This window comes from Pangasianodon hypophthalmus, chromosome 13, assembly GCF_027358585.1.
Source record: "Pangasianodon hypophthalmus isolate fPanHyp1 chromosome 13, fPanHyp1.pri, whole genome shotgun sequence".
NCBI classification, from domain to species: Eukaryota; Metazoa; Chordata; class Actinopteri; order Siluriformes; family Pangasiidae; genus Pangasianodon; species Pangasianodon hypophthalmus.
Window position 1 is genome coordinate 6717765 of NC_069722.1, and position 26918 is coordinate 6744682.

The 26918-nt window shown below is 39.2% G+C and overlaps 1 protein-coding gene across 7 annotated transcripts in view; it reads right to left on the bottom strand.

Moving 5' to 3' along the window:
* Positions 1-25673, bottom strand: part of stat5a (signal transducer and activator of transcription 5a) — an 80515-nt gene extending 54842 nt beyond the window's left edge. For 3 of the 7 annotated variants that reach the window (XM_053239306.1, XM_026916395.3, XM_053239307.1), the window contains exon 1: positions 25377-25673. In XM_053239306.1, coding sequence (XP_053095281.1) covers positions 25377-25412 — 36 coding nt within the window. In that variant the 5' untranslated portion in view covers positions 25413-25673. Of the gene's footprint in view, positions 1-8061; positions 8135-20374; positions 20778-25376 lie in introns of all 7 variants that reach the window. The other 4 variants (XM_053239308.1, XM_053239311.1, XM_053239310.1 and 1 more) reach the window with 3 other exon arrangements.
* Positions 25674-26918: the final 1245 nt, after the last annotated feature.

The window sequence follows — 26918 nt, forward strand, 5'->3', positions numbered from 1 at the left end:
TGTGTTCAATACTATATCAGAATTTGAGAAGTGAATGCAGCAAAACTACTGTAGCCTATATCATGTTCTGTCTCTGTGCAAATCAACAAAGAAACAAAGGAACCTTGGAATAACTGCCCTCATTTAGCAGAGGATGGTAATGAAAAATATAGGTGTGCTGGTGAAACACAAAAAGAATGAATTATTTATGAGGTATGATTGGTCCACTGAACAACACCAGGATGTGAGGGTGAATCACTCAGACAGCTGGACTCTGAATAACACACTAACTCTACACTTTCACAGGAACACTAATACACTGGGCTCCACTCCTGTCTGCCAGGAACCGAAACTGGACGGTTAAATTTTGAGAAAAGACCAGGCAATGTCTTTACAATCTTCGATTGTCCAGTTTTCGTTTCCACTGTAGCCTCAGACTCCTGTTCTTGGCTGACAGGACTGGAACCTGATGTAGCTTTTCACTGTTGTAGCCCATCCACCTCAAAGTTCGACATGTTGTGCGTTCCTTGGTTCTTTTTGGCTCGCCACGGTTGTAAAGAGTGGTTATTTGAGTTATCGTAGACTTCCTGTCAGCTTGAACCAGTCTCCCTCTCTCATCAACAAGCTGTTTCTGCCAGCAGAACTGCCGCTCGCTGGTTGTTGTTTTTTTTCTGCACCATTCTTTGTAAACTCTAAAATCTCAAGAGATCACCAGTTTCTGAAATACTCAATCCAACCTGTCTGGCACCAACAAGTCACTGAGATCACTTTTCCCCCCACTGTGATGTGTGATGTGATTAACTGAAGCTCTTGACCTGCATCTGTTTAATTTTATGTTTTGTGCCCCTGCCACATGATTGGTTGATTGGATAATTGAGGTACAGGTGTTCCTAATAAAGTAGCCAAAGTGAATAGTGCATCTCCTATATCTGTGTTCGTATCTGTTCAGAACATATTATCAGTTCATTCCAAATAATGTATTCGTATTCAGTCTTAATAATAATAATAATAATAATAATAACCTAAATATATGCAAGAGATTGATTTATAATTTTATTTCTTTAATGTTTATGTTGAATTGTAACTATAATTTCTCCTGTAAACATCGTCATGGGACAAAAGAGAGGTAAGACTCCAGCAGTATCATATTATATTTTTTGCGTATTAATTATCTTCTATGAAATGAAAATGATTGAATTCTGTGTATTTGACACATAAATTGTAATGACTCATTCTAGGCCTACACATCACACATCTGTTTCTATAGGCAGTTAGCAGATTGTGGCTAATAATTACAGCTATTTTCCATAAACTTGGTAAAAATGAAACTATACAGCTATTTGAGAAAACATGGTGTGAAATCCAAGTGATTAGTATCATTGTGTTTAATTAAAATGACTCATACCTTGATCTTTCTTTCATCCACCTGAGAAAATGAAAGTGTTTTTAGCCCACGCGGGAGGCAGGCGCACTGAAAATAAATGGTGTGAATCCGCTTGCAACCTCGCGCCATTATTCCTGTGTGGCGGTGTTTACATATCAACAGTAAACTGGTGGCTTTACCTGGAAACACCAGAACTACACGCTTGCACTCTACACACACACACACACCACACATTACACACATTGCCTAAGGTCATGAACTTTTGCTCAATTCTGGGGGTCGGAAGGGCACAAAAAGGCCTCGCAAAAACACACATACACACAGCACCACTCACGCATAGTCTAACGAGACTAACAAGACTGTTTCGCTTGCTAACACACACCGGTGTGTTAATGAGGGCCTCGGAGGCCGTGGCACAGAGGGGAAGCAGGCCTGATGGAGTAAAAGCCTGATTAACACTAATGAAGGACGCAATCCTAATGTCTGTCTTAACGTCTGTAGCTACAGAAGCAGACGAAGTACACTTACTGTCACACACACTTTACCAACCACAGCAGCCTACGATGGAAAAACACATCTCATAATTGTGACAGTGTTGTCTGTGCCAAATAATGACAAATTCATTTATATTTAATATATTATTTAAAGTAAAAAATTATAAAGTAACATTTACTTGAAACTAGGGCTGGTCAGTATGATGATGTGATGTGAATATAAACAATAAAATAAAATGTCATCATTGCGCTATAACTCCAAATCCATTGTTACTCACAGTACCCGATGTTAAGATATATTCTCTGGGTTTTTTTTTTTTTGTAAACATTAAATGAAAGCAGAAATGAAACTATCTGCTGGCAAAATAAAATAATGTACTTATAAAGAGGAACAAAAAAGTATGTTTTCATAAGCATAAACAAAGATATGTTCTTGTGCATATTGCACCTGGTGTCATAACATAAGATGTTGCCATTGGTTGGGAAGATTTCTCACAACAAGTAGTGACCATGGTGAAGGTAAAGAGCCTTCCTAAAGTTCTCAAGGACAACATTATTAAACAACACTCAAATGGAAAAAGCTACAGAGAAGTCACAGCAAAGACCGTAAACATTTCACAATGAGTTCTCAGACTAATGATAAGGAAGGTAAGAGAGAAGCCAGTAGTCACTCGAGAAGACTTGCAGGACGACCTGAAAGCAGCAACAGTTAGAGAGTGAACAATAAGCAATGAACTGCATTGCATGTCTAAATGCATTCAGACAAATCAGGACTCTTCAAAAAACAAAACAGAAACAGACCTCGTTGGCAATAATTCAGCTTGTCATGTTTGCAGAAAGACAAGTTACTTGTATGATCTCAAGCACACCATACCACAGTGAAGCACGGTGGTGGAAGCATCATGAGATGGGGCTGGTTCTCTGGGGCATTCCAGGTCATCCAAAGAAACATGAATGGAGCAATTTTCATATTTTCATTTCCATACCACCCACACCTAACCGGGGTTAAATCATTGTAGCTGTGTATGCGTAAGCACTGATATAAATAGAAACTGAATGTAATTAAGTAACAAGTAAAAGCCACTGATCTTACTGTGAAAGTTCATTCTGAGAGTGAGTTAATTATTGAACACATAGTTGATTATTTATCTATATAGCTGTAATAATAAAGTCTGGTGGGGTGGAAGAAGAGTGAGCTAAAATATGTATAAATATATTTAAAAATGCCTAAAACCACAAACGAGTCATATTTGTCAAACACAGCTATTTTTTTTTACCAACAGTAAAAACGATTATTGATGTATTTAACGAGTAGCTATGACTGGAGAAGTTAAAGGTGCATTCTTCCCTTTTTAACATACTAAGACTTAATTATTTTTTTCTGTAATCTTCCACCAAAATGTTGTAATTTTTTCTTGCCTCTGCACAGCCTCTGAAACAGCTTTACCATCCAGTTAACAGTTAAAAAGAGATTTACGGCCTTTAGCTGAATTAAACTTCTCGCTACATGTGAAGTAAGAGTAGAATAAGAGCATGCTTGCTAACACGCAGACATGAAGCTGATGGTGTTGGTTCTTCTCACACCATAACACACTAATGGTTGATGTGCCAACAGTTCCACTCGGCCATATTCACTTACTAAACCACTACAATTCATCTTAACATAAACGCAAAGCAGAACGCAAAAGTCAACACCAAAAAATTCAAATATTAAAAAGAAAAGTCACTTGTAAATATTATTTTTAAATGTATGACTCTGAACTTCTCAGTTACAATTCTTCCAATCTTATAAGATTCAGCCTTGAGCGCAACCTTCTGAAAGCCTTGTAAAGATTTATAATAAAGTGCCATGTTGGTAGTGTGACTTGTGCTGCTACAATAACATCTTGTATCTTGTAATGCAGTGTAGGTGTCAAGGCCTCGAGTGTTTAAGTGAACACGCGCTGATAATAACAGCACATCTGACGAAAAAACAAGAGAAAACAGAATCTTCTTCTGGTGAAAGCTAGGGCAAAGGTTAGCCCATTTTAAGGCTTATTTTTTTGCTTACGAAGTAAATATATAATCCACACAGAATGCAACGTGACAGCAAAAAACTGAACAATTCAAAAAAAACAGAGAGAGCATAACTTTGGATGTGACAATGAGCATAACTGAACGTCATGTGGTTCTCAAAAAATAGTTCAGGGACTTTTCACTCATTTACTCTGGGTCCAAAGTTGGCTTAAAAATCGCTTTTAACTGCTTAGCTACAGTTATTAGAAAATACTGATGTGTATATACACAAAATAGCAGGTAAGCATCTTAACCTACTGGCCACTTTAATAGGAACACCTGTACACCAGCTCATTCATAGAATTATCATAAAAAATCAGCTAATCAATAAATAATGTCAAGAGCTTCAGGATCTTTGAAGCTTTGCATCAAACATCAGAATGGAAAAATGTCATCTCATTGACTTTGACAGTGGCACGGCTGTTGGTGCCAGATTTCAGAAACTGATGATCTCCTGGGATCTGCGATTTTCACATACAGCAGTCTCTAGAGTTTACACAGAATGGTGCAACAAACAGAACACATCCAGTAAGCATCAGTTGTGAGCAGAGACGCCTTAGTGATGAGAGAGATCAGAGGAGAATAGCCAGACTGTTTTGAGCTGCAATAAGAAGGCTATAGTAACTCAAATGACCACTCTTTACAACCGTGGTGAGCAGAAAAGCATCTCAGAGTGCACAACATGCCAAACCTTGAGGTGGCTACAACAGCAGAAGGTTCCATTGCTGTCAACCAAGAACAGGAATCTGAGGCTACACTGTGCACAGGTTCACCGAAACTAGACAGCTGAAGATTGGAAAAAGACCAGGTGACGTTTTTCCAATCTTCAACTTCACAAAATCTAGTCAGCAAGTTGATGGAGTTTTTCACCACTCACACCCTCCCTCCATCCCTCCCTCCCTTTCTCTCACTCTCTCTCTCTCTCTCTCTCTCGCATGGCATGCAGTTATATTACGGCCTCATACTGCCTTGCAGCTTTCCACAGTCATGAACTTTGGCCTTTAGTGGTGTTGGTGTTTGGTTGTGATGTGCCAGGGGTTATGTAGCTGCTGATTCTACATTACCATTCCTCATTCAGTCCAACACCATTAGCTCACATATCATACACATATCACATGCACAGAAAGAGCATTACATGCAATGCACAAACTCACACATACAAAATATATATGAAAATGTATATACTGTCAAAAGCCTGGCTTCCCCACAGTAATCTCTCAAAGTAACTCCATATTGTGACAACTGTGAATTAACGGAGATGTCTCAAACACACTCTCAAACCAAATCTCTTCAGTTAAAAGCAGAGAATTCAGCAGTAAGCGGATAAAATGTCAGTACTGACATTTATTATTTGGATTTTTCCCATTACCAGCTGTAAATATTAGGGCTATTTAAATTTTCATACTGGGCAGTATGGTGGCACAGCAGACAGCGGTACAGCCTCACAGATCCAGGTTACTGTCTGTCTGGAGTTCGATTCAGAATATACAGTGGGTCCAGAAAGTATTCAGAGCCCTCCAATTTTAGTGGACTTTACTGTGTAGGTTTAATTTAAAAAGGATTAAAATGACTTTCCTGCACATTAATCTAAACACAATAATAAGTATTCAGACCCTAGGCTAAGGCAGTCCAAAGCGAGCTCAGGTGCGTCCTGTTTGTTCTGATTATCCTGAAATATATCTAGACCTAGTCTGGAGTTCACCTGTGGCAAATTCAGTTGGTTTCAATTGATTGGATATGATTTAAGAAGCCACACAATTCACAGTGCATGTCAGACCAAAAACCATGTAATGAAGTCCAAGGAACTCTCCACAGACACCCACAATCAAACTGTGTTGAGACATAGATCTGGCCAAGGGTATAAAACCATTTCTAAAATGGTTTTATATTCTGAATGTTCCCAGGAGCAGAGGGCTCCAGCATTGTGAAATGGAAAAAGACGTTGATGGCAGAGTGGCTAGACAAAGCTACTCCTGAGTAGAAGGCATGTGGTTGGCACTTAAAAGACTCTGAAAGCATGAGGAAAATATTCTGTGGTCTGCTGAAACAAAATGTAACTTTTTGGCCTGAACTCCATGCATTACATCTGGCAAACACAAGGTACTGCCCATCAACTGGCTAATACCATCCCTAGAGTGAAGTATGGTGGTGGCAGTATCATGGAATGGGGGGTGCTTCTTAGCAGCAGGAACATGGAGACTGGTCAGAATTGAGGGAAGGAAGAATGCAGCTATATACAGAGGGTGAAGGTGTCTGAATACTTTGAGTACCAAACCCACTGTATTCCCACCTCGTGCCCCAGTGTTCCCAGGATAGGCTCAGGGTCAACTGACTCTGATCAAGAGAAAGCAGTTACTGAAGATGAATAAATGAATGAATGAACATTTTCATCCTATTTACATATTCAAAGGCAAAAAATAGACATTTGAATGTGTAATATCCTATGACGCTTGATGCGGGAAAACGTATTTGTCAAAAATAGTTTATACCACAGGCTCACCTTCCTGATTTTTGCTATTAAAGATGCCATGCTATGCACTCTGCTATGAACTGATTCATCATGCTGCAAGCTCGGATAAACTGATTGTTTAGACAGTGTTATTATTGGAATTTGTTTTCACGATTTGGCGTGTTCTGTGCTGTGGTGGTTTGAGAGCCTAAGACAGAATCCTAATAAGTAAAACTCAAGTCAATGTTGTATTAACACTTCATTTACATATGGAATGACAACAAATTTTTCCATTCCAAAGTGATGAAGTTCCTCCTTGCTCATTATTCTGTTTCACTGTTATGAATGGCCATCTTTTGGGTGCAAGATAAAACACAGGCTGCCTAAAAATGGAAAGGTCCTTGACCTGTGAGTGTGCACACACAACTAGACCATTTCTTCCATCGCCTGTCCTCCATTTATTAACCTAATGCACTAAAAAGCCTCTACTGACCACCGATACATGCGGTGTAAATAAAAACGCAACATAAATAAGCTTCTTTTAATCATTTCTGCATTGATAGAAGAGTCGTAGCTACTCATAGTGAAATACACATGCACACTAAGAGGTGACTGAGTGAAAGAGTTAAATATTATGACTATATAATTGCAGAGAGAAAGAAAGAGAGAGTGAGAGAGAAAGAAAGAGAGAGTGTGAGAGAGAGTGTGAGAGAGAGAGAGAGCGAGAGAGGCTCTTAGAAGCTAAAGGACTGAAAGCTTCCCTCCTATGTGACCTCAGTGCTTGTACCAAGTTATTGTTCAAAGAAAAAAAACCCAACAAGCTATTTTGCAGTCCATTACATTAATAGACAGAAGAAAAAAAACAATGAAAAATTAATGGGAACCTCATTGTAATTGTATAAACCAGGACTGATGCACTGAGTTTTTCTGAGTATCTGTTACTCAAGTTAAAGGCAGCATTTCTTCAAAATAATCCCTATCTAATCTAAAATCCATTTACTCGAAACTCCAGAATTATTAGCTTCATTCATAAAACAAGCACAATCGACTGTATAAAATAAACATTACACAAACATTTCCACTCAAACAATAGACGAAACTATTTATCTTTGTTCAAAAAAAAAGTCTCAGGGCTCCTAAGTTGCACAACCGAAGAACCTCATCATTGCAAGATTGCGAGTTTGATATAACAACCACAACTGATGGCATACTCTCTCTCCCCTGTCAATCACAGAAACACATCTGTGTGAGCATCTGTGAGCTCATGAATGCAGAAGATGGCAGCTAGCTCTTGTGAGATAGAGGAAGGGGCCGGGGCTTCCAAGCGGTGTCGTGATATTAATATCGGACGGCTTAAAACACTGGCGCAAATCGTTCCAGATTCATATGTTGACTGGCTCATCTCCCGAGTATTTTTGAGTGATAACTCATACTAGTCTACTCTGACGTTAAATTACGCAGATCCTACCCAAAATATATAATCACACGATATTGGCAGTATAATATCAGGCAGTGACGATTAGTTCTTAATACCACACAAGACTAATCACTTATGTTATTTCTTTTATATATACTTTTTTCAGGAAGATTGCCAATAACTCTGGAGTTCATGGTGCAATGAAAATATAAGAGCAAGCACAAGACTGCAGTTCAGACAGTAGCGTCCTTCTCTCTTGTCTCACAGGGTAAAGCTCACTGACCTCTGGATCTGCTCGCTCCACTTCTAAACTTCACACATTCACACCAACCTTCTGACTGGTACAGTTTAAGGTTCTAGACGGAGGGGTATACATTTTTAATAGCAACATATCTTATGCACACACAGGTTCACTCACAAATGTACGCAAACATGCACACAGCAGCCATCTGCAATCACCGGTGGCCTGTAGTATTTTGCAGCAATGACAAAATGCTCGTGGTGAGAGAGAGAGAGAGAGAGAGAGAGAGAGCACTTTGGTCGTCACTTGTTTTCCAGCTTGATGCTGGTATGAGATCCCTGACTGTTTAAATCATTCATGTTTTCTACTGCATTTCTGTCTCCTCCTTTTCTAAAGCCTTAACGCCACAACGTAGCCTAACACTTGCAGGTGTATAAATTAAATTTTAGGAAAAAATCGTTAAAGTAAAATATAGGGCACGAGTTAGCAGTTAATCAATTAACACCTCTTCCCATGACTTTATTCATTCCCTGGCTTGTTTTTTTATGTTAGATGCTTCTTTAAAGGTGCAGTCAGTGATTCGTGAGTTAGAACACTTTTTGTAAACAAGAGAAAAATAAACATTATTTTGACCAATAACATCCAACCAATACAAACAAAAAGGTGACTCTACCTGCCTGTCAATCAAAAACATAGATCTGAAGTGAATAATTAGGCCATTATGCTGTCACACAAACATGATACACAGAACACAACCAATGAATGTAAAGTCACAGAATCGGAAATAAATTCGGAAATGTTATTGATCTATGGGTCTGAATTTGCAACCAATGAGAAGTCAGTTAGGTCCTAGCTGTTTTGAATTCTACATATGCGGATAAAAAAAACAAAGTGGGGTCCAGCTTAGGTTCCTGCCCAGAACATTTGTGCATGTTTTGGGGGTGTGGCTGTGGAGTGAATACTAAAGGAAACTGCTTAATTTGTTTGAATTTTGTGTTTGAAAACTTCAGCTAACTTTCAGCAAAATCGCTGACTGTACCTTTGATCCACATGAGAGATTAAAGTGGATGCTGTGCTTGCAAATTTCTAAAAGAAGAGACGTAAACAAAGTCTATCCTGGTGAAAAACAAAATCAATGCTAGACACTTAAAAGGATTTTGCGATCTTGGGGAAACCGAAGTGATACAGAGAATCTATGAGGGATTTCAAATCTTTAGTATCAGACATATAGATTCTATTAAAACTCTGATTCTGAAACCATGAGGGTTTCTGACACATTAAAACGATGAAAAGGTCTGAGACGGATCAACCTGCCACTTTTTTATGGAGTACTTTGGCAGCTGGTGCATGACGCAGCACTTGCACTGGTGAGTTGTTTACAGCAACCGGAGAGGGAGAGAAAAGAAACGAGAGAGAGAGAGAGAGAGAGAGAGAGACAGAATATGCAATAACATTTCTAGCTCCGTTACTTGAAAAAGCTACCAGCTTCTTCAGAAAGCTCTCTGAAATAACCCTGTCTCCTCCCTCATTACAATTCTTGCTTAATTTGCTGTGAGTTAGCGCATATGAGGTTGCTTGGCTGAATATGCCATTACTCATATATCAGTCTGACGTTTTCTTTCATTGCTCATAATTCCCTGACTTCAGTGCTAATTTAACACACTGTGCCTACGTGTCAGTTTAAAATACACACTGTTTGAACCAACAGTACCAAAGAGAGGGGAAGAGATGAGAGGAAAGGAGAGAAAAGGCACTCTCAGCTCATAATTCACTCTTGGGTCCGTTTGATTCAAGCAGACCAAAGCCACCTACTGCTCTATGTCTGAATTAAGAATGCAGTTTAACTCAGATTTGCCTCATCTGCAAGAAGTGAACCATGCCTGCTGTGTGTAAGGCATTTGTTACGTGTGACCTGCCAAAATGACACACAAGATCCAGAATGAGTGGTAGAGAACAGATCTGATGTCAGATGCTGTAATGTCTACTCGACACAAGTCTGCTGTATCCTGGGCATAAAGACACTACCAATTTTTAATTAATTCATTAATTGGTGGTGATACAGTGGTGCAGATCTACAGTCTCAGATCTGAGCTCAGGTTACTGTCTGTCTGGAGTTTCGCATTTTCTCCACGTGTCCTCCGGGTTCTCCGGTTTCCTCCCAAAAACAAACCAGTAGGTGGATTGTCCACACTAATTCACCACTAGGTATGAATGTGTGTGTGCATGATGCCCTTCCTTGAGAAGGTGCCAAGTGTTCCTCAGTATCCACCACAACCCTGACCAGGATAAAGCAGTTTCTGAAGATAAATAAATGGATAAATTAACAGTTAATTGATTTATTATTTCTTTCTCACAATCTCTGTGTTACCCATGCTTGGTTAATTTTTGCATTTCCATCATTGTACACTTAGCTAGAGGTGGGTACCCTTTACCTTATGTACATACATACCTTTAAAGTTTAAGATAACTTAAGGGTGATTTTAAGGGTTAAGTTTTAAAGGTAAAAAGATACACGCTCAAGGTACCACCCCAGTGACAAGGAAAGGTACACTTTAGCATCTTTTTTATGAGTATTTTCCTATACAATGTTTGCTTTTCCAGCTGTGCCACTTTCCAACACATCCCTCAGCATTAATTCCTTAGATTAGAGCAGTGCAAATCCAAATCACATCAAAAAATACATGTTTCATTCTGGTTTGCACTCTGAAAATGGTCTAATAAGTAAAAAAAATAAATAAATAATCCTCCTTATACAGCTCACAGTGGTAGAGAAAAGATCTTTCGCATCGGTTCTAATCAGCTTTACTGTTTACTTTTGTTCGGGGATGATCAGGTACATCTACAAGATCACAAAAAATAGACTGCATCATCAGAAAGCATGCACACATACTGACATCATCATAATCTTCACTGCTAGGTTCAATCTAGTCGCGTCAGACAGATCGCAGACAGACGCACAGACCCCCCAAAAAACAAAAAACTCCCAGCAGGGATGAGAGGATTATAGCCTAGACAACACTCTAGGGCTGGTGATAAACAATCTGCCTATCTGTGTGTGTGTGTGTGTGTGTGTGTGTGTGTGTGTGTGTGTGTGTGCACGACTTGGGCTTAGGATTGTCTGAGTCTATCAAGGGATTCCAAAGAGCAAATTTAAACACACAGTACACACTTTAACCTCTTTTCCACTGTTGCGCAAAACAGCTACCGCAGCTTTAATTCGCAGACTGTTGCGTTACTGTTACGTTTATTTTTGTTGTTTTACTAAATCAAGACGAGAAAGGAGGTGACACACGATTGGCAGCTCTGTTCTCTGTATATATATATATATATATATATATGTACAGCAGTTGTTCTTTTGAAGGCCTTTTTCTAGCATACCTATTTTTATGTTTTTATCCACTGACCAAGACATCATCCTGGGCAATTTTATAAACCAAGCTGACACTAAAAGAAGAAGTAAAAGTCACTGGATCGGCTGTGTCAAATGATTCAATATGCTGTCTTTTTAAATGCTTAAATTTGTTACTTATCACATATATCAACAAAAATCAAGTAAACATTGTACACTTGGTTAAAAAAGACCATATTGCACTGTGCTCTGTTTTGCTGTGTAAGAAATAAAATACTCAAGAGCTGTGCTGTTACAGGAAAATAATCAACACCAGGAGTGTTGTGGTGTGATGCCACCTGATAAGAAGCAGAGTTGTTACCGCCCCAAAGCTGACAATATTTCCATAACTCAGAAAAATATTCTTATTCCGCTTATACCACAGCAATTTGCCAATTATTAAATACAAGCGTGACACATTGTACTTTTTATCCATTTATAGTTAAATTTAAAGTTGTGGAGTGTCCATGAATCAAATTAATCATTTATGTTGTCATAGCTATAAGCAGTCATTCTCTCGCCAAACTCTCTCTTGAATTTAAGGCAAAAAATTTAACTTGTCATGTCACCAAGAAACCGCAAAGCCCTCTGTCGCGTGTCGGAAAAATACCTTTCAGGCCACTGACATATTTTACATGATTGGGAAAGAGGTCAGAGTTCAGAGTTCAGATACATGCCAAATCGATAAGAGGGAAACAGCTCACCCAGGAGGTCAGCATGATGACGCTGGAAAAACCAGTGCAGGCGTTCCTGCTGATTTCAGCTGCTTTACGTTGAATAGAATTATAGCTGTAAGTAGGCGTGTGTGTGTTGCTACTGTTGCAGATCTGTTTTTCACTTCTGTCATGAGATGAATTTGTAAATCTCTCATGGCTGCTTTCTGTCTGTTATGCAGTTTATTTCTCTCTCTCTCTCTCGCTCTCTCTCCTGCAGTATAAATCATTAGGCTGTAAAGCACGAGGAAGAGAAGTGGCTCTGAACTGCTCAAGCTTATTAGTGGCTTACTGAGCAAAGGACATCCATTAAAGTACAGACAGACTGCAGGAGAGAAAGAGAAGGCAAAGAGGTCTTTTTACTTATTCGTCTAAAAACACAAGCGCATAAAAAGCTCAAATTCATGAGCACAAATCAAGCTGTGGAAAGTGGTGTGCTGGTAGGAGCATTGCCATTATTTACATGTCCAGAACAGGGTGCGTTGTGGATGAAGAAACTTGCACAACTGGCAGCCACAACTGAGTGCCACATTACATGTATCTTACTGTATATTACAGTGCTGATCAATATAAGAGGCTGGAAATTGAAATTGGAAAACGATTAAAAATGGATTCATGTAAGCGTATGCTGAATCATTCAAGGATGACAGGAGAGAGGGAGTGGGTATATACAGTATGTGTGGGAACGGGGGTAAAACAATGCATGGAAAGTCAAGAACAGTGAGAATGTAAAAAAAAAAATAAAGAGAGAGAAGAGCAATTACTGACTAGGGTATATCCGAATGGTCCGAGTAACTGTTCCGATTGCATTTTCATGGCGTAGAACACTTAAAAACTGTGTCCAGTTCAGCAAAGCTGTTCAAGTATAATGATTTAATGATTTTATGGTGTAAAAGCTGTTGAAATCGGGATTATTGGCCTGTACTCCTTGAAGTAGACAATGTTCTCATTCTAATATGTTATCGATTCTATATTGACAGTGCTTTCTAATAGTTCGAAGTAAACTTTAAAGGTACAATAGTCAATTTTTTTATTTCTTACTTAGATGTAAAAAAATATGTTCAGTAGAACATGATAAAAAATAATAGTTTATGTCATAGCATCAGCACAGGTGTATTATGGGCTGAGAAAACCCGTTTGGAAAACTGTAGGTCGTAACGGCCTGTTTGTTTGTGTTTACACTGTTCTCTTTTTATACACACTCTCCTTGGTGCTTCACTCCACCCCCAAATCAGTTTGTTCGGAAACATAGCGGTAAGCGCCCAGTGCAGGCATATAATGACAAGACACACAGTAAAACCAGAATAAACAGTGGCAGCACTTTTCCATGATGGAGTAATTTATTACAGGTGAAGGGGATGAATTAGCAAAATTCGCAATATGGATAGGTTATATAAATGCAATATGGATAAAGTATTGTTTGAATGGCCTGCTTTACATAACAAGTCAAGTTCATACGTTTTATTTTCATTACAAAGAAAAAAAAATCATTCAAATCTTATTCAACTCCACCTATTTAAATGTTAGAGACCTAATCTTGACACATGTTGACACATCTTGCCTAATGCACCTTTTAGTTTTGCTTTGTAAATTGCATGCTGGTAGCACAGCTGTCACAGAAAGCCTGATTTTTGTCATTAAATCTTGCCCATGAAAGCAAGAAAACAAGTTTGGCCATTTTTTTTTTTTTTTTTTTACTTCTTCAGCCCACCCCCATTCCTGCCCCTGTACACAAAGCTCAGTTAACCCTACAGTGATTCAACGGGATTAGCATGCTAACCAGAGATAGCATTAGCACAGACATTCATGACATCATGGTTTGGTTTCTCTCTTCTGGCTCCCGTTCCCATTCCCACCCTTTTTACTAAATTACAAAATATAGTTTTGTTAACAAAGTGCCAGTAATACAGTAATACCGCATTACCACAGGTAAAGAGGGAAGAAATACTTCGTGTCCAATCAGCTACTTGTTGCTGTGAGTAGCAATGACATTACTCAGACCACTAAGATAACATGTACATACCAGAGTTTCCACTAGTGATTCCGGGAACGATTCAGATTACTGGACAAATAAGTATAATTCCGGTCATATGTTAATTACGACTGCTGCAAGAAAACACTGAAATTTTGGATTATACAAGAACAACACCATCAAGTAAAATTAATTAGTGTTTAATTAACTTTTTTTTGCATACAGTCGTCATTTAAATAAACATAAATAAAATAGTAAACAGGCCTATGAAGACAACAAAGAAACTTTGTTCTGCTAATGAAAAATATTACTTTACGACATGGCTGCTAATAACATTTTATTTATCTTTGTTTTAACTAGATTTATTTAAAGAAGCACCCAAACATTAATGTACATCAGATGTATGACTTTTCTGCTTCTTTGCTCAGGCTCATGAGGTCTCCATGACCTCACACAATTATGCTGATCAGGAAGAAACTTGCCATTGTCTGTTCAACGAACGCATGATTATACAGTTTCTATTTGCCAGTAGGTCTCGGTTTCAGCTGCCTTGAGTTCCACAAGAAAGAGGAAATTTGAACTTTTTAATTGGGTAAAGTAGTATCTGACTGGGTAAGAGGAAAATTTTAAATTCCGGACTTGAATAGAGAGTATATGACTGAGTGACAGGAATTTTTAATTCTGTAATTGAATAATGTATCTGGATTTTCTGTGCATGTCAGGAGAAAGTTCCACATAAAAGACCAATCAGACAGTCCGTCCCTCAAACAAGCCTAAATGACCAGTGGTGTTAGCATTATTTAGCTAAGATGTGTACTTCGCTAGCTGTCTAATATTCTCAGATAAAAATGGATATTGAAGAGAACTGGGAATCTTTTAGCAAACTGCATGAATCATATTTTAATTCCTGTCTCATTTTTTGAACACGACCACTGTAGCTGTGATTTGTTAGAAAACAGCGATTCCACAGCAGTGGCTATAGGAATTAGAGCCTAGCAGCAGGTATTGATATCAATTAGTATAAACAAATGAATTATTTTATTGCTGCAAGTCTGTTATAAGATTAATCAGAACACTGTTGGGTTTCTGTGTGTAGAGTACTGTGACACTGTGCTTAGCTGCTGGTGAGCAGGGGGATGGGAAAGCAGAGGGGTGTGTATGTACATGTATGTGATAATGTGTGATGTTCTTGCACTTCAGCAGTGTAAGGTATGATCAACACTTCCTCTATAATGACTCCAAATCAGACAAGAGAGAGGGGAGAGAGAGAAATATCAAATAAAGTGTGATGTAGATAGTGTGGGACAGAAAGAGTGAGAGAATGAGGTTGAGAAAATGCGTGTATACGATATGAGTGAGTGGATTTTAGTCAAGGTCACTTGCAAAAGAGTTTGACACAAAACAAACATGGCTCATCTGATAAAGTGTAAACCCAGCAACCCAGAATCTCTCTCTCTTTCTCACACCCAAATACACACACACACACACACACACACACACACACAACAATGAGGAAGGATCAGAAGGTGAAAAGAGATAAGTCAGTAAGTCAGTTGGAGAGAGAAAAAGCACCATAGATACAAGCGTGTCACTTCCTCTGGGGAATTTCGGCATTAACTCAATGTTTCATAACAATCCTAACCCCAACTCTGTTCTTTGCTTTTACTTGCCTAAACACCTAAAGTGTTCATAACAGCCGTGATTTGATTCCTATTGAAACAGGAAGTCAGAGTGATGCCGTGTTACTCACACACCGGCCAATTGTGTTCGAAAAAACCACACACCCACAGAATCTAAACAAACTTGACAGTAGCTTAGCGATCTAGCTAAATAAGGAGAACAGAGAGGAGTTTACAGGGAGCCTTTTTTCAAACACAGATGATTTCACACTGCTGCCTTAACCCACTTCTGTCGACTTTAAAGAGGACGATATCCTAGAATAGGGATTGTCAAACATTTTGCAGCCATGGACCCCTTTAACTGCAAATCCCTCTCAGTACAGATTTATTTAATGAACATTAATTAAATTTGTCAAATAATATTTTTGGAGCTATATAGCTTTCTATTCCTCTCCATAGATAGAGCACATTAGATCTGAGTTGGTGCTTGGACCCCTCAATATACTAACTTTAATAATAATGGCTTGTGATTTCAAGCATTGTAACAACATTTTAAAAACACGTACCTCCTGGCTATGCTTCACGGACCCCACTTTGAGAACCACTGTCCTAGACAATGAGACGCAGTGTGTTTTTGGAATTATGGTGTACATGTTTGAGTCGAGGTCGACCAACAGTAGCGCACGTGGTAACAGAGAGCTGCAGAATTGTCACTGTGAAGCATCCGACACATCTGAGTGGTACATAAAATGATTACTGATGGAGAAGCTTCAATGGTGTGTAAAGATGGAATTGCGTTTTCGATCAGTCTGAGGTCGCAACATTCCAACACTGAACAGCCCCAAGTTAGTAACATAATCCTCTGAAAAGTAACCACAAACTTTCACAAATTCCACCTTCTTCCAAACAAATTAATGGCAACTATTTTTTCCTTAACCAAGGGATGGTTGGATGGATGTTTACTGCTAACTCTATAGAGCAAGACCAGCCCCTGGGGGCAGGAAGTACGTCCTCAAGAATGCTCTCAAAGGATAAGCTTTATAAAAATCCATTGAAATCACAGAATTTAAACACAGAATCTACAATGTTTGAATTGAGCTCTGCTGTATTCAAAGCTGACTAGCTTTGGTTGTCTCCATGTTTCTTTGTCTCTGCTGTAAATACGTCTTTTTTTTCTTCCTGAAAATGAAGCAATCCGTCATCAAGCTGCCAGTATTTGGTGATACATGAGCGCATCAGCAGTGGACTCTGAGAACACAGTGTAAGGAGAAGTGTAAGAATGATACATACACTCGTGTCAGAAATGAGTTCCACCATATCCATTGATTAGTTAAGCATTACATCCAATGCAATAGGACTTTCCTGGGAAATGTCTACGCACACAGTGCAACCACCCATAATAGTGCTATTACTATCTGTTAGCATGAAGGGTATGAAGTAAACCAAGTTCAATGCTCTGCACTTTATTTGCCTAAAACCTCACAGTATAACAAACATGATACAGGGTGTACAAAGCAATTAATTATTCAAATATGACCGGTTCTGGGCTGGTTCAGGGCGCGGGTCTTCTATGTGACCACAGGTTTGCTTTCACAGAGAAGACTTCCATCCAAACCATGGCTTGCTTGCACAATTCCATACGTCACTTTTGTGCCCTCAGGTTTGCAAAATGGTAGGCAATAGGATTACCCGTTTGCTGTTTTATATTATTTACCATTGGCACCAACACTCAACCAGTGAAGCACTGCACTTTTTGGATGCATGTCATGTTACCGTGCAAGAATACCTTTAAAGGTGGAGCCGATCTCATATAAAAGACGATTTCAAGCAGTGAACGAATTACAGTGCTCCAGTCCTATAACTGTCTGGTTTTGTATATCAAGAACCATAACAACTCTTTCCTCGACATCACGAAAGTAGAAACAATAAGTAATCTGCAAAGTTAAACCAATCAAGTTACTCGGCATCAAATCTGATGTGGTCAGTTGAAAAGAACCCTCGATCACGGTTTTCAAGAGGACCAGTGTTCGAATCTCTGGACTGCTCTCAAGTTCACCAATCGTACCGAACTTGGGGTTAAAACGGCTAGAAAAAAACGCAAGTGTGAAAACAACCTTAAGTACAGAGAAGGCCTGATCTACAAACTGCATTTTCATTACACAAATATCACGTATCATGATATTTAGTTCTGCTAAGATTTTGTGAGCAAAACACCTAACGTGGCAGTGGTCACTCGGCAATTAAGGCTGAGATCATAAGTTTGAGTCATGACACGGCCAGGCTGCCACGTGTCAGGCCCTGGAGTGAAGATCTTAACCCTCTCTGCTCCAGGGTATCATGGCTGACCCTGCGTGCTGACCCCAGATTACCAACAAGCTAAGATATGCAAAGAAAAGAATGACACTGTACTTGTATGCAACAATAAAAATGCTATAAATATATTCTAATGAAATGAAAATGAAAAAAATGAAAAATGATTCTAATGAAAACATATTCAAGGAACAGGAGTTCTTGTCACAATACAGGGAGTGTTTTCTGCAATACGTACGTGTCCTGCTTGGCAAAGCTTAATATCCATGAATAGAACACGGGGGTACAATGGGAGCTGAGTCAGCTGTAATAATAACACAATTCACTACCCCTACGTTCACGTATACATACCCTACATTTCTATACACGTTCACTACAAAGTGGCAGACGTGAAAGCAACAGTGCATCAGACAATATTTGATTTTCTTAATTCTATGCAAATTTGATATGTTGCACTAAAGCAACAAATCCAAATGATTGTGTTGAATGATTCCTCGGACCAGTTCTGTGCTGCGTGTAGTACCAAGTTTTCCCTAACAGTTAGCTTGCTTTGCCAATCGAAGCTAGAATGAAGCTTCACCCATAATCAGTGTTATTTAATTTGTGTTTAACTAGTTAGAAGTAGAAACATTTACATTTTTAGCTACTCTCATTTTCATTGGAACACCCAAAAGAGACAACAACAGTAGTGGTTGCTACATGCTTACGAGAGACTCCCCAGGCGACATAAGTGACACGAGGATAACAAACCTGACGTGAGATAGCAGGACAGCGAATAAAGGTCATGCTTGGGTTTGTTGTGAGTACTATTATTGTACAAACCCTTTGCACAATCATCACACTATTGTAGCTTATCATTTTAAATAAAGCTTACAGTGTATTGAAGGTGTGATGTGAATGGATCTCTGTGGAGTTTACACACCACTCATGCACGCATGGCAAAAAAAACAGACATGGTGTATAAAAGCAGAACAGATGTCACGTCTTTTCGAGCTACAACAGTTTAAATTGAAGCATATCTGATCTGTCAGAAGTGTGATTAAAATACTGAATTGGCCTTCAGAAAAAGTGTGTGATACATGTCAGTATGTCGCCCAGCCCATCAATCTCTCTGGACTTCCATTTTAGCTGTTGCTCTCTCTCTCTCTCTCTCTCTCTCTCTCTCTCTCTATCTCATGCTTTTTAAGCAACAGGACTTCATGCAGAGAGAAAAGCAGCTTCCTATTGGGAAACAGCTGCTCTCTCACACACAGACACACACACACACACACACGCACACACACACTGTGGCCATGTAGAACACAAATTTGCCTTCAGGTTGTGTACACAGACACCCCCCTCGCCCCTGCCCAACCCCCCGCCCCCTGGGCCTATTGCACCGCCCCCTTCCACTTCACCTCTTCACCCTACACTGTGTGCACAGTTTAGCCATACAATGATATATTACTGAAACTGTGATAAATTATGTCATGATACATTCCTTTGAGATATTGTATGTATCTTTTTAGAATATTTTTTTTATGTTTTTAATAACAATTCCAAACTGATTGGAAGCTGCTTGTTTGGTGTTTTAAATATGTAAACTTTGTAAAATGTCACTATTTTTTGCAGATTATTTATTTATTTATTGTGAACACCGAATGGAAGCTGCTGATATGATGTTATAATTTTGTTTTAAATATTTAAAATGGTAAAATCTTAATATTTTTACTGATTGATTATTTGCTTGTTTGTTTGTTTGTTTTACAAACACATTAGAAGACGCTGAACTAATGTTACAATTTGTAAAATGTTACTATTTCTAAATATTTATTTATGTGTTTGTTTGTTTGTGTTTTTTTTTTTTGCTTTACTAATTTGTAAAACAAATTTACTAAAATGTATTGTTTCAAATATTTTTAATTGTAAATGTTACTATTATTTATTTCTTTTTATTTATTCATTCAGTTAATTATCTTAAACAGATTGGAAGCAGATGAGTTGATGTTATAATTTTGTACTGTTTTAAATATATTTAAAATTATAAAATGTTTCTATATTTACAGATTATTTACTTATTTATTTACAAGCTCAGATTGGAAGCAGCTGACATGGTGTTAAAAAATTTTGCTGAGTTTTCATGGACTTATTTTATGCCTTATAATCTTTAAAATTGTAAAAGCTGAAGTGTCCCTCCTTTTCAGTATTAAATAATTTAGTTTTTTAGATGTTATTTAAAAAGTATCATTTTTCTGGTGTTTTTTTAAAAGTGCAGCACGACTGTTTTGCTCTTTTGCAAACCCTAAATCTGGTGATTCATTCTGTGTATCTCAGAAATGTCTGCGAATATTATATGTGAAAACCTCATCGTTACCTCTAGCGCTTGGCAGCTTGTGCAGTGAGTTATGCAGCCTTGTCGATTAAACTCGTAGCGTTGTTTTCCAGACTCGGATAAGAGGGATTAGTTGACGGCGTTCGCTGTGGTGATTCTCAACTGAAAATCCTAAGCTTACTAGCTTGATGTGTCTGAGGAATAAGAACATAGAGCAGGGATGTGTAAACGCACACAGGTTCAGTGTGACTCTAGATGAAATATGATCGGGAGTATTTATGGTTATGGTTTTCAGTGAGGTGTCACCCTTGACCTCGTCTTGTACGGATCCCTTGCCAAAGCTCACATATTCCTGATTTCTCATAAGATAAGCTGGACAACCAATCTGTGCCAGCTCGGCAGGGCTTCTGCTCCCAGCTGCCAGAAGGAAGAAATGTCGCAAAGACTGATATGGGAGACAAAAAGAGAGAGAACATACGTATAACACATGCTTAAACATCAAACCGAACCAGACTCGCACACCTGTGCACCCAGACACAACAGTCTGATTTGGTCTAGGTTCTGACAAGTGTTTTGCTGCACAGAGACAAATCTGTCCATTTTCTCTGCAAGAAAAACAACAACAGGTGGTGATTAGTAACTAATAAAGACCCACAAAGAAGAGATGACCCTTCAGGTGTCCTGCAAAGGAATGTGCAGGCCTTAAATCAAAACTTTAGACTCTCTTCTTAACACTGTCACTACATCAAGCCTACTAATCCCTGAACACAAGGTGCAAAAACCGGGCCGTAGCCATTCCAGGACCTCCAGCGTCTTAACAGAGGTGACAGGACACATTCACAGTGTGTACTTGGCCTTGTAGTATTTAGGTTCAAGCTTCTGTGAGACAAAAAAAATACATATCTTCCACGTTGCTTCATTACTTAACCCTTAAAAGTCCAACATGTCTCATGTTTCATTCACTGAGATTAAATAAAAAAAGTGTCACACATTGCTTTGTAGCCATTACCATCAGATAAAAACAGAGAAGAAACACTGACCACAAAGACCCTCTTGCAATAACCACAGGTACTAAAAACCTGCTGAGTGACTCATCTGCGAATGTGAAGAGCGGGAACTGGTAAACGTATGGGCGGACAAGCACTATACCGTCACTGGACTACCCTTAAATTTGTTTGCACCCTTGTTTGTTTGTTGGTTCTGTTGCTTTGACAGGACGGCTGTCTCAAATCATGTGTGGTCTACACTTTGACACCTACCACAATCCTGCCCCAGCACCAATCCTCCAGTATGTGCTCTCTCTCTCTCTCTCTCTCTCACACACACACACACACACACACACACATACCAAATGAGAGCTAAATAAAGCAGTCTGAAAGCAATAAACACATGGTGTTGGGTGCATGCTTGATTATTTGTAGGGTCAGGGTGGGTTTTTTGCTGAACGCTGACTCAACACACACAAATATTAATATTCAGGGCTGTTAATTATATATCATGCCATGTTTTACATGGAGAACAGTAAGGAATCAGGATTCTTTTTCTCTACCGCATTTTAAGAATTTTGTATTTTGAAACTTTTACCGTGAAAGTTTGCCTTGAAGTAACACAGCTATAGCAAGCTGTCATCAGCACTTCAGTACAGACTGCTTTGCACCGAATCATAGATCAACCTCGAATTAAAAGCTTAATTAGGAATTAAGACCAAGAATTAAGAGTTTAAAACAAATCTCTATCCACCAGATAGCTTCAGGATGTAAGAGTTCTATGTCATTTTTTAGCCTTTAATCTATAGCATTTCACTGTATACCTTTTGTTCATCACTATACGACAGTACTGCTGAATTCTTGAATCTGATTGGTCAGAAGGTGTTGCTTAATTTTCTATAACTTGCAGCTCTTCTAATATGTCGTCCGAGAGAGAGAGAGAGAGAGAGAGAGAGAGAGAGAGAGAGAGAGAGAGAGAGAGAGTACTCCAGATGTTCCAGATGAGCATTTTTCTAGATGTTTGGATGAAACGCAACACTCACATGTAGAACAAAATAATGCAGAGCAATCTTTAACCATGCCAGACATTAGGTTCTCTATACACTACGATGTTTTGCAAAACCACATCTCAACCACATTACGTAGCAACACAACTTCACTATGATATTTTGTCTATATTTGTTGTGCAGCCCCGGTGCTTTTTTTCTTTCTCAGGACAGCTGAGACTGGCCAGGTCATCAGACAGCATGCAACAGGTATGACAACAAATCTATCAGTGTCAGAGTTAAGAATCTCGCTCTGTTAAGCGCTCCTATGAATGTTAAAAAAAACCTGCTCAGCACAGCAGTCAGTGAACTGACCAAAACTGACCGATAAAGACCGATAACCTCTCCGGTTACACTCTCATCCATGGCCTTTATGTCTGGAGGTCAGGCTCGAGGGCACCGATATGTGCACAAAATTACCCAACATGCTGAAAGAAAGCTGGGCATGATCGCTATGATCTCCTGGATCAGCGGTTCTCAAAGTGGGGTCTTTGATGTATATCCAGGGGGTCTCTGACTGTATTGCTGTTTTTAAATCACACAACAGTGGTGGAGATTACTATCAACGAGTATCAAGGTTGTTATGGTTAGCATTTAGTTATCATAGCATGTTTCTGTATAAACGCTGGGATTATGAATCCTTCGTAATGTGCGTGTACTAATAACGATGTCGTCTACGCTGCTCAGTGACGCTCAAATCTCATTGCATAAGTACAATTTGATTTATTCTGTCAACTGTGCCTTTTGGCAGAATGTACTGGTAACCATGTAAGCTACATTTTAAAAACGAGATCAATTATTTTGTTTTATGATATATTTATCTCAAAATGAGACGTGTTTCATGTAATAAGTTGTTTGCTTGTATGTAATAACAAGAAGCTTTTCTCATAATAACAAAATGTTTTCTAATAGTAACAATATATTTTCTTGTAATAACAAAATGTTTTCTTATAGTAACGAGATGTTTTCTCGTAATGACGAAATGTTTTCGTTTTCTAATAGTAACAATATATTTTCTCATAATAACGAAATGTTTTCTTGTAGTAACTAGCTATTTCTCATAATAACAAGATGTTTTTGTAATAAGGAAATGTTTTCTTGTAGTAACAAGATGTTTTCTCGTAATAACGAATGTCTTTTTGTAGTAACTAGCTGTTTCTTGTAATAACAAGATGTTTTCTTGTAATAACAAAACGTTTTCTTGTAGTAATGAGATGTTTTCTCATAATAACGAAATGTCTTCTTGTAGTACCTAGCTGTTTTTCTCGTAATAACAAGATGTCTTCTTGTAGTAACAAGATGTTTTTGTAATAAGGAAATGTTTTCTTGTAGTAACAAGATGTTTTTGTAATAAGGAAATGTTTTCTTGTAGTAACAAGATGTTTTTGTAGTAACAAGATGTTTTCTCGTAATAACAATGTCTTTTTGTAGTACCTAGCTGTTTTTCTCGTAATAACAAGATGTTTTCTTGTAATAACAAGATGTTTTTGTAATAATGAGATGTTTTCTTGCCATATCTAGATGTTTTTTGGTAATAAGGAATGTTTTCTCAAAATAACGAAATGTTTTCTTCTAGTAACAAGATGTCTTCTTGCAGTAAATAACAAGATGTTTTTTCCACCTTGTAACGAGTTGCTTTCTTGTAATAACGAGATGCTGATGGGGATTTTGTTTGTTTGTTTGTTTGTTTGTTTGTTTTTTGCATGGCCAGAATGGATATTCATTTACTCTGAAACAAGTCCCTGGATTTAAAAAAAAACACACATGATCCAGATCATCACAATCCAAACCACAGCACGGAGCGCGTCTTTAACACACTTTGAGGAAACTGAAAGTAAATGAAGTCGGCGGGTTCGCTGTGGATTAGACTTTGAATAAGAGACAGAGGGAGAGATGGTGGGTGGCTTGTGTGGGGTGAGATCCTGTCACAGCCCTGTCCGTCCTGCAGCGCGACACCCACAGCGCCGCTCGCGCCACCTGATCCGCTGAATAACGGTTTAAACGGCTAAAAACAAAGAAGTGCTGAACTAGCATTACAGCCTGACAGCGAGCGCGACGCTTCGTGTCAGCCAGTCAGTCACAAGACTTTCTCTTTTCTTTTCTTTTTTTTTTCTTCTTTCTGTCACGACACCCACACGCACTTTCGTGGTCTTCTTTAGAAACAGAAATATATCAGTCGTTCATTTGTACCGCCTGAATGTTTGTGAAATAATAACTTTCTCACCAGAATGAGCGCGCGAGGTGGCTAATCAGCGAGCTAAACTTTAGCCTTGTTTTTAAAAGCCAGTGACAAGTGTCGTAATTCCAGTTAACGTTACTTCATAATGGTGTAACTCGGACCGTTACAAAGTTCATCTCTGCGGCTTGGTTTGTACTAAATTTTACAACGTCTGCCAATTATATTTTAAATAATAATTTAAAAAAAAAACATAGGTTAAACTTCACTACTAATGACGCTGCTATTCTCGTCGGAATGTGGGAAAGGAATGCAGCTCGCGAGGCTCCGTTCCAAACCGCATACTAACCTACTAAACAGTACTAACTACTAAGCTACCACCGCTAACTGTGCTGTACTAAAGTGCCACGCTGTGTAGTACGCTAGTGCGGTAGTACGGATTGGGACGCAGGCCCTCTCGCTTTGACAGCTTCACAACCAGCCCCATAGCGGGGTTAGAGTCTCTCTCTCTCTCTCTCTCTCTCTCTCTCTTACTGCTGAGCCAATAAACTGTCAGAAGCGTTGAGGGGGAAAAAAACACCCGATATTATTCTGTGTTATTAAAACAATGTCTTATTTCGGTGAAAAAGCCATCTTTGGTTATGTTAACTCAGCTCTAAAGTTGCGTCAAACAGATATTACCCAAGTGTCAGAAAGCTCCACACACACACACACACACACACACACAGTGTTTGGACAGTTAGTTTGTTTACGAAGCCGCTGTACGAAGCTCAGGAGAAACACAGAGAAGAGAGCCGCTGGGGACGAGCCGGAGGGCGGCAGGGACGGAGTCTTACCTCGGCAGGGGGATGAAACGTGCTGTCGAGTCGCATAAAAGTGCAGCTACAAGCTCCGGGTAGATGTACAGAGAGAAGGCGAGGAGACAACCTGAGCTGCCCGTGTGTCCGCTTCCACCACTCTCTCTCTCTCTCTCTCTCTCCCTCTCTCTCTCTCTCTCTCTCGCGTTTAACCGCCCACTTCCGGTGTTGTTTCCTCGCTGTTGTTTTCTCGAATGTTTTCTTTTTTTCTATTTATGTGCTATATCCGCTAAAACATTTATAGCCACATATAAACTACATGTTGTGCAGTTTTGTTTTGGTGAAACACACACACACACACACACACACACACGCGCGCGCGCGCGCTCGGTATCGGAACACGCGCTGGGGCGCGAGGAGGCGTGAGCGCACGCGAGTCTACCGGAGCCGCGCACGTTCCCACATGTTCCCAAATATTTCCGAATATTCCCGGGGGCACGCGCTGCCGTGGACGCAAACACACACACACACACACATAAATACATACCTACACACATATACACACACACCACAACACACAAATACACACATATACACATACACACACACACACCACTTTATTATGATATATAGCTGAACATTGCACAGCTCTGAGCTCTTGTGTTTTTTTCATTGACACTGGGGGTAGACATACCTCAACCTGCCATAACACAGAGACAGATGAATCCTTATAATGAATCTACAGAGCCTCTGAGGTGGCATTATTTATATTATGAGGCGCTTATTATTTAATAAGGCGTAAAGCCTGCTGAGGCCAAGAATGAATATTTCGAGGCCGCCAACATTGAAAAAACAAAATGTAAATTTTGAGCCCCTAGTTTCATTCATTCATTCATTTATTTATTCATTCATTTATCTTCAGTAACTGCTTTATCCTGGTCAGGGTCGGTGGATCTGGATCCTAGCCTGGGAACTCTGGGTGTGAAGTGGGAACACCAGTCCATTGCAGGGCACACACACAGTCACACACTCGTTCACACTAGCATAGCCAATGCACCTACCAGAATGGTTTTCAGGATGTAGGAGGAAACCGGTGAACCCGGAGGAAACCTACACAGACGCAGAGAGACATGTAAAAGTGCGCACAGACAGTAAGCCGAGCTCAGGATCGAAGCCGGGATCTGAGAGCTGTGGTGAGGCAGCAACGAAGTTACAGCCTCTAGTCAATTATTTGGTTTAGTGTTCCCAGGACAGGATCCAGATCCATCAACCCTGACCAGGATAAAGCGGTTACTGAAGATCAATGAGTGAATGAAGTCATTAATTCATGGATACCATTAACCCATGTTGCAAAACCAGTGACCCCAATATTTCTTTATGCATCACACCAAGATTAAGGTACATCAGAATGAAGTAATCATCTCCATGCTCACACTAGTAGGCGACAAATCGCACAAAGTGGCTTGTAGTTTGTCTCTTGTGGGTGTGTCACGACCTTTACTGTTGTTTCTTGTGGCAGATTGGCAGATTAGCAAAGCAAGGCAACTGTCCTAGATATGTACTCTATTATCTCTGCTACTG